Here is an 8,695-nt window from a genome sequence, read left to right as displayed (position 1 = left end):
CTAACTATTAACAATATAATATTTTATATACGAGTTAGTGTTTTTTTTTTTTTGCTTATTTGCTTCAGCTACCTCTTAATTTAATCGAATTTTGCCCACCCTAATAAATTTAGTTTTATTTTTTTATCAGTAGTTGGCAATGGGTAAAGCAAACTTAAACAAAAATTTCATTAAAACCAGGTATTTTCAAAATTGAGGTACATTTTAAAAGGAAAAGAAAAACAATTTCTTCAACTTTGTTTTTGTAAAGTTCCAATATTTTCTCGTTTCAAGCTAAATCTTAGAAAAGTACTCATTTTTTCCGTCTACATATAAATTCGCTTTGCGGGGCTTGAAGAGAGAATGATTTATTTCTTGAGAAAATGAAAAGGAAAAGAATTCAAAATTATATATTTTTTGTAATCTTATATATACCGTGTAAATTTTTTATATTTTTATATTTTTGAAAATATTGATGTTCTTTTAAATATTTTTATTAAATCATATACAATAAAATTTTATATAATGGCCTAATAATCAAAGGTGTTCACCTAGTTAAATTTGTTATTTAGATTTTGCCCTGTTATTATAATTTATCAAAAAAGTATGATACAATATATAGAAATTGAAGATTAAATTTATTATTATATTAAATTTTGAACCGTCATCAATGGATTATTTCTTAGAAATGTAATGTAGGTTATCATTATATTAAACAAACGTGAATAAAAAAGAAGGTTTTGATTACATGTTGACTTTGGAATTATTTATGGTCAATTGAAAGAGGGTATATTGTAACGAATTGTAATCTGATCCAGAAATTAGCTTTCTGGCAAAATCTGCAACAGCGGGTATGGAACAAAAGGTAGTGGAAGCAGTCCTTGGGGCTGCTGTGCAGCTTACACTTTCCAAGGTGATTTCACTGGCTGCTGAACAAGCTAGCCTCGCATGCGGTTTCAAAAACGACATGAAAAAGCTTAGAGTTTTGCTAACCTTGATTCAGGCAGTGTTACAAGATGCAGAGGAGAAACATGTCAGAGATGGGTCTGTCAGGCTTTGGCTGCAGGAGCTTAGAGACGTGGCTTACGAGATTGATGATGTACTCGACGAGTTTACCTATCAAAAACTTGGGATGAAGGCAAAATTCCAAGATCAGATAAGTAGAAAGCTCTGCAATTTGTTTACACCTTCCATCCCTTTGCCGTATCGTCTCAATATGGCCAAGAAAATAAAAAACATTAATGTATCCCTCAGTCACATTAATGAGCAGGCCAGTCAATTTGGGCTCCAAAGGAGAGTTGGGGAAATGGTTGTTTTGCCTAGAGGAAACCTAGAGACCCACTCTTTAATTGGTGATCCATTTCATGTTGTTGGAAGGGGATATGATGTCTCCAAGATTATTAACTTGTTGGTCAAGTCCAGTACTCAACAACCACAAATCATCTCTGTTATATCAATTGTGGGTATGGCCGGCCTTGGGAAGACTACTCTGGCTAAACTGGTATGCAACAGTGAGCCAATTCAACATCATATTGGTAAAATCATGTGGGTTTGTGTCTCTAATGATTTCGATGTGGATAGAATTCTGGTAGAGATGCTTGAATCTCTTACCAAAACCCCTTGTGCATTTAGAAATAAGGATACGGTACTTCGAAGAATACAAGAAGAATTAGGAGAGGAAAGATATCTTCTCATATTTGATGATGTTTGGAATGAAAATGTTGAAAAATGGGAAGATTTAAAAGGTTGTCTGCTAGGATTTAGTAGAAATATAGGGAGTAAAATCATTGTGACAACTCGAAGTGATAATGTAGCATCGGTGATGGGAACGCATACTGAACATAAGCACCATCCTAAGAAATTAGTTGATGATGAATGCTGGTCAATAATCAAACAAAAAGTATTTGGGAGCTCTTCAATACCAGAAGAAATGGAGGTTATTGGAAAGGATATCGCTAAAAAGTGCAGAGGTCTGCCATTGGTTGCAAGGGTTATTGGAGGAACTATGAGCAATAAAAGGGACAAAGAGGAGTGGTTGTCAATCAAACATTGTAACATTTGGGATTCGCTCGAAAGGAACAATGGTATTTTGCATGTGCTAAAGTTAAGCTTCGATCGCCTTCCTTCACCGTCTTTGAAGCGGTGTTTTGCATACTGTTCAAATTTTTCCAGGGATGTTTACATCGAACGGGAGCAGTTGATTCAGCTTTGGATGGCCAATGGATTTCTTGATCCATCCAAAGAAGGGAATATGGCCATGGAGGATATTGGTAATATGCAATTTAAAGCTCTCTTATCAAATTCCTTGTTCCAAGATGTGGAAAGGGATGCCTATGGGAACATTGAAGTTTGTAAGATGCATGATTTAGTGCATGATCTTGCAGTGTTTGTATCGAAAGAAGAAACCAAGGTTTTGTATAACGACTCCATGGTTGATACTTCTTGTATTCGACATATGAGCGTTGTCTTTTATGGGGAATCGGTGCCAACCATTTTAGAACATGCTGCACACAAGTTGCACTCTTTGTTTTTGAACGTCGACATTTTTTGCAGGTTTCCAGGAAATCTCAAAAGCTTAAGGACTCTAAAATTAACTGGAGTTCACATAAAAAAACTGCCAGGTTCCTTGGGCAAATTAAAGCATTTAAGATTCTTTGACATCTCAGCAACTAATATCACCAAACTACCAGAGTCCTTCACTCAGCTTTATAATTTGCAGACCTTGAGACTTTTGAAGTGTTCTCTAGAACATCTTCCTAAAGGAATGAGAAATCTAGTTAGCCTGAGGCATATCTATTTTGATCTTGAAAAGTTAATGCCAGTTGATATTGGACGCTTGACTTGTCTTCAAACGTTGCCATTCTTCTTTGTGGACATGGAAAAGGGATGCCTGATTAGCGAACTTGGATGCTTAAGCCAGCTTAGAGGAAAATTGAAGATATGCAGCCTTGAAGATGTAAAAGATAATGCAGAAGCCAGCAGAGCAAACATGGAAGCAAAGACCAAATTGTACAAGCTAAAACTGAAATGGAGCTACAAAAGAGAACGCCCCATAAATGATAAGGAAGTACTGGAAGGGCTCAAGCCTTGCTCGAATCTGAAAGGTCTAACCATTGTGAATTATTGGGGAGATGACTTACCTTCGTGGCTGTCAAGTAGTGTACATGGTTCTAATCTCCCATTTCCACTCAACAATTTGGTGAAGTTAAAACTAATCAATTGCAGGGAATGCCTTAATCTTCCATGTCTCGGCCAATTATGTAATCTAACTGTGCTTGAAATCGATGAAATGAAGAAGGTGAAGAGGATAGGTCGTGAATTTTATTTCAATGGTCAGGGTGAGGCAACCACATCATTTCCAGCTTTGAGAAGATTTATCTTAGTGGAAATGGAGAGCCTGGAAGAATGGGTAGATGATTTGGATTCAGTGATAATAGAGCGAGAAGGTGTGGCTGCATTTCCTTGCCTTGAGGAGTTGATTGTTTCCGGGTGTCCCAAGTTAAAAAGTGACCCGATACAGAGAAAACTTCCATCTCTTCAGGTGCTCCAAGTTTCGTATTGCAGTGAAATAAGTACTTTAGGGGATGGACTATCTGCCTCCTCTCGTCTTAAAGAAGTACATATCCAAGCTTGTCTGAATTTAGGATCTATACCAACTATGGAAGGGCTATCTACGTGTCTCAAAGAGTTAAGAATATGCGACTGTCCGAATTTGAGATTCATGCCAAGCATACAAGGCTTCTCTTCTCTTACAGATCTAACCATCAAGGATTGTGAAAGGTTGTCATGTCTGCCTAGTGGGATAGAATCATGTGCATCTCTTGGAAATTTGAACATCCACAATTGCCCCAGTCTGAGCTTTGTTCCACAAGATGTAGGGGAACTGCGTTCTCTTATTTTTCTATCAATTACATCTTGCCAGAAGCTGACTTGCCTTCCAGGAGAGATCCTAGGTTGCCTCACCAACCTTGAGACATTGCATATAGGTGGATTCTCAGAACAGCTTGCGGAATTTGAAGGTCTCACTTCACTCCACCATCTCCATGCATCCCTAGAATATTTGGAACTATATGGATGGAAAAATCTCAAGTCGATTCCATCTCAGCTTCAGCACCTAGCTTCCCTCAAGTCTCTTGAACTGTGGAACTTCAATGGAGTTCAAGTATTGCCAGAGTGGTTGGGGAACTTCTCATCTCTTCAACGACTTCAGATTTGGAACTGCAACAACTTGATGCACTTTCCTTCTTTGGACGCCATGAAACGACTATCCAAATTGCAGAGACTTGAAATCAACAAGTGTCCCCAATTAAAGGAAAATTGCACCAAGGAGAGTGGCTCGGAATGGCCCAAGATCGCTCACATTCCAAACATTCGAATTCAGTAATGACTTGTTATACCAATCAATGCTACAACCTCCATTGTCTTTTACAATTAATGCAATGTTACTGTACAGTTATATATATGCAATGATGTTGAAATATATGTGTTTTATTTTTCATTTGTTTAAAGTGTACTTGAGAATGCCATAGAATAAAATATCATGTATTTTTTTAAAATATGGTGTTTGGTGCAGTATGTTGGCTGTATAGCACGGGTGCTCATCTATTGTCATAGAAAGCATGTAAGAGAGGGAGATATGAAGTGCACAGGTGATTCTAAACTATGGTTGTACTTGTTGATTGGTTATTGTCAATTTGGATTCCATGATAGGGTGAAGTAAAGACTACATATAACCAGCACAAACGCTCTATCATTGGCATATTATGAACATTTAACTTTAACCAGAGTTCATTGGAAAAATGGGATGATCAAACTTTTATAGCAAAGTTATTAAACCATAAATGATGGGTACAGCAGCAGAAATTTTCTAAGTTTACCGGCAGTAATACTGTGCGATGCAAGTTTCAAGACAATCATGGACTGTCTTCATGCATGTAGGATCTGCAAGCCAAATTTCTCAACTCAAACTATAAGGCCACGTTTGGTTGGAGGGAATGGAATAGCCATTCCCTCCTTATTCTTGGATGAACAGTTAAGCTATAGTTTGCTTCACTGTTTTCTTCATTCGGCGAATGGCTATTCCTCTCCTATTCATTTGATTTACCGAATCATCATTCGGTGAAGGGGGCTAAGAATAGCCTATTCAACAACGGACGGAATAGAAAAATTTTCCCCCAGACAATTTGACCCTGTATTTGTTCACCCATCGTTCGTCAATTTCATCGTTGCTGTAAAAGTGGTGCCTCCGTTGATTCTATCATTGAGAACCGTCGATTCATCTCTGACTTGTTCCCCGCCTCCGCAAAGCTACCTCCTTTCCCTTGTGAGAACCTCTGTAAGTTCCCCTTTTTTCTTCCTCTTCTTGTTTTATAATTTCAACTATGTTTGTATTATTGGTTTTGTTTTTTTTTCTTTTGAAAATTTTTTTCAATTATCATTGTTATAAAAATGACCCAAAGAATATTGAGAAATCTAGTTCACATTAAGTAATGATTTTCCATAATTTTCTTGAATTTTGAAGAAAAATGGAATTTTTTTAGTTGCAAAGATTGCAGTTTGGGATAGGGTTAGAAATTGTAGATTTTGGTATTCGGACTTTTTTCATTAACCAACTGGTTAAATCCAGATGATAGAACTGGTTTTTTTGTGATGGATATGATGCGTACGACCTGGTATTTTTGTTTCTTGTGTGTGTATGTACTTTTGTCTTGTATCTCTTTTTCATTAATGTTCTTTTTCCCCTCTGGATAAATTTGTTACTTCTCTATATTACTGACATTTTTATCCTTCTTGTTACTAATTTTCACTACGTTTCTAATCTGCATGTAGTTTAAATTGGATATAATAAGTTGCATACTGTGTTATTTAGGGAATGAGATTGCATACTCTTCCCATTGTTTATCCTAAAATTTTGGGTAAAAGTTTATACTAATTAATTTTATTATTTCAAAAAATATTGGTTGATAGAGCTGTTCATGCTGCTATTGGCCCATTTTTGCCTTCTTATTCTGGTTCCGAAGAACACATGAACCCCATGCTAGTTAGGGATGATTTGTCTCATGCTATGCATGAGTTCCTTCTAGTTGCCATGGGTGACATAACTAAATCAGCTCTTGATTTTGGTCGCTCTGGTTGGGACAATGTTGGTGGTCTCAATGATATTCGGGCTTCTAAATTTCCTATGATTATTTTTAATCAATATTTGGATTACCTTCTAATGTAATCCAGAATGTGAACTTATTTGTATCTATTGTCCCCAGCGTGCTTATCTTTTTTGTTCATGTGAAGAGAATATGATAAATAAACCTGTACCTTTTGTACTGTTAATATTTTATTCCAAAGGCATTGTAATTCTTTCTTTGATAGATTTAGTCTGGTTTGTAAAAAGATGGATGACAGTTTAGGTTCCCAGGTAGAATCTTGGTAGGAGCTGATTTGAATGTTGTTATGCTTTCTCACCCTGCAGTTGCTGCTTTGAATCTTGGTACGAGCTGATTTGAATATTGTTATACTTCTCAATATTGTTCCAGGTTCGAGATATTTTCTCTAAAGCAGCTGCTGCTGCACCTTGCCTCCTCTTTTTTGATGAATTTGATTCCATTGCCCCTAAAAGAGGACATGACAACACTGGAGTAACTAATCGAGTTGTCAAACAAGTTAGTATCTTTTTGCTTGCTGCGTTTTATTATTTTGCCTCAACTTTTGAGGTCTTTCTCATTGTTATTTTGCTTTCAAATAGTTCCTAACTGAATTAGATGGTGTTGAAGTTTTGACTGGTGTATTTGTATTTGCTGCAATAAGGTTAGTTCTCATGGAATCCAATTGTATTATTTTGCTAGCATCTATTCTTAATCTTTAGTTAATCCCAACAATGTTGAGTTTGGTTCATTATTATCTTCATGTGATCGATTTTGACATGAGATGCATACCCAAATAAGATAGCTTTTCAAGTAGCACCAAATTTTAACCACATGTATCAGCTTTGTTATCAGGATTAAGTGGTCAATGTTGGATTTTGATGTACATCTGTCACTGATTTACTCAAAATTTAAAAATTTTCGTATATTTGGAGAAATAACTTGTATATACGTGTCCAAATATGTGTGGAACATAAATGAACAATTATAGCGTAATGTGATTTGCTATATATATCAAACTAGAAACTACCTTGATCGAATGTTTTAGTGTTACTTTCCTTTGTAATACTTTGTTTTTGCACATATAATGTAATTGCCATTGGCCAGTGATGTTGATTTAGACGCCATAGCATATATGATAGAAGGATTTAGCGGAGCTGATCTCCCAGCTATTCTCTCAGATGCACAGTTCGCTGCGATTCATGAACATTTGAGTAGCGCAAATAGCAATGAGCCTGGAAAAATGCCAGCCATAACTGATACTGTTCTGAAGTCTATTGCTTCCAAGGCAAGACCGTCAGCTTCAGAAGCCGAAAAATAGATATTGTATGGAATCTACAGTTAGTTTCTAGATTCAAAGTGATCTGCAGCCGCACAGGTCTTTGTCCCTTACATACTAAATTCCCTTATATTTGCAGCTTCTCACGTTAGTCACTCGCTGAACTGAATAAAATTGAAAATTTCCGTGCAATCAAGGGACGCAAAAGGCAAGAGGGCAACTCAGGTTCGAGATATTTTCTCTAAAGCAGCTGCTGCTGCACCTTGCCTCTTCTTTTTTGATGAATTTGATTCCATGGAACTTAGGAAACAAGATGGGAAATTCAGTTTATATACATAAATATACATATATTACATGGTAGAGATTAAGCATTGTGAAAATCTAATCAGCTAATCAACAAACCAAATCATGAATTATTGCAGACTTCTACTTGGTGGGAAGAGGATGTTGAATTGGATGTATCTTCCGCATGGCATAGTTGAGTAGTCGAATGATAGCTAAACACAATGATACATCTCGCACGATGATGCACAAAATAAATTTTCCTTATAGATTTCTTTTAAACCTTTTCTTTTATATTTCCCTGTAACCAAGACCCTTCTTTACACGAATTAGAGTAAGTAACATAGAATTTGTTTTCTGTGTTTCTTGTTATCTCCTTGATTCAGACACTAATGAGGAAGAAAAGTAAAATTAAAGTTGTTCATATCTTGTTGATGAACTGCAATCTATGTAATGTTAAATTTGAATTTTCTTTTCTAATGAAACAACACTTTATGTCATAAACTTGACCTCCTATTCTAGCAGGTGTAGTGCAAGTGATTGTGATTTGAAGGTTTAAATATCATAATAAGCCATGCAAATGCACTACTCTAACCATGTGTTTGTTGTGTGCCAACTATAATGGAGATAACTTGAGAAGTACTTGATTCAAATAATAGTGTATTATTTTAAAATGTAGTAAATAAAATATTTTAAATATTAAGAATGTCATTAAATTATATATTATTTTTATTAAATTATATTTAATAATGATCTTATTAAAATTTAAAAAGAATAATCATCTACCTAAAAAGAATTCTACTGAGGGTATCCTGGTCATTTTAATTTTTTTCTTATGTTATTACAAGTCTATTCCATTCAACCAAACACAAGAATACTATTACAATTGTATTCCATTACATTCAACTAAACAATTGAATTACTCTATTCCATTACAGCTTTATTCTATTACAGTCCTATTCTATTTCAGTAAACCGAAGATGCAGGAAGTGAAAGGCACATTGAGATTAGTAGGCGT

The 8,695-nt window shown here is 35.7% G+C and overlaps 1 protein-coding gene across 7 annotated transcripts; it reads left to right on the top strand.

The window, feature by feature from the left end:
- The first annotated feature begins 693 nt into the window (after positions 1 to 693).
- LOC105791020 (disease resistance protein RGA2-like) lies at positions 694 to 8,101 on the top strand. Of its 7 annotated transcripts, none has more exons than XM_052635037.1 (6): positions 694 to 5,314; positions 6,510 to 6,635; positions 6,719 to 6,780; positions 7,298 to 7,442; positions 7,535 to 7,620; positions 7,818 to 8,101. In XM_052635037.1, the coding sequence occupies exon 1, from the start codon at positions 833 to 835 to the stop codon at positions 4,361 to 4,363; it is 3,531 nt and encodes a 1,176-aa protein (XP_052490997.1). In that variant the 5' UTR covers positions 694 to 832; the 3' UTR covers positions 4,364 to 5,314; positions 6,510 to 6,635; positions 6,719 to 6,780; positions 7,298 to 7,442; positions 7,535 to 7,620; positions 7,818 to 8,101. The 7 variants fall into 7 exon arrangements, with proteins under 7 accessions (XP_052490997.1, XP_052490995.1, XP_052490998.1 ...); XM_052635035.1 differs by having other exon boundaries at positions 7,224 to 7,442; XM_052635038.1 differs by lacking the exon at positions 6,719 to 6,780.
- Positions 8,102 to 8,695: the final 594 nt, after the last annotated feature.

Source organism: Gossypium raimondii, chromosome 8 (assembly GCF_025698545.1).
Source record: "Gossypium raimondii isolate GPD5lz chromosome 8, ASM2569854v1, whole genome shotgun sequence".
NCBI lineage: Eukaryota > Viridiplantae > Streptophyta > Magnoliopsida > Malvales > Malvaceae > Gossypium > Gossypium raimondii.
This window is presented reverse-complemented; position numbering and strand designations above follow the sequence as displayed.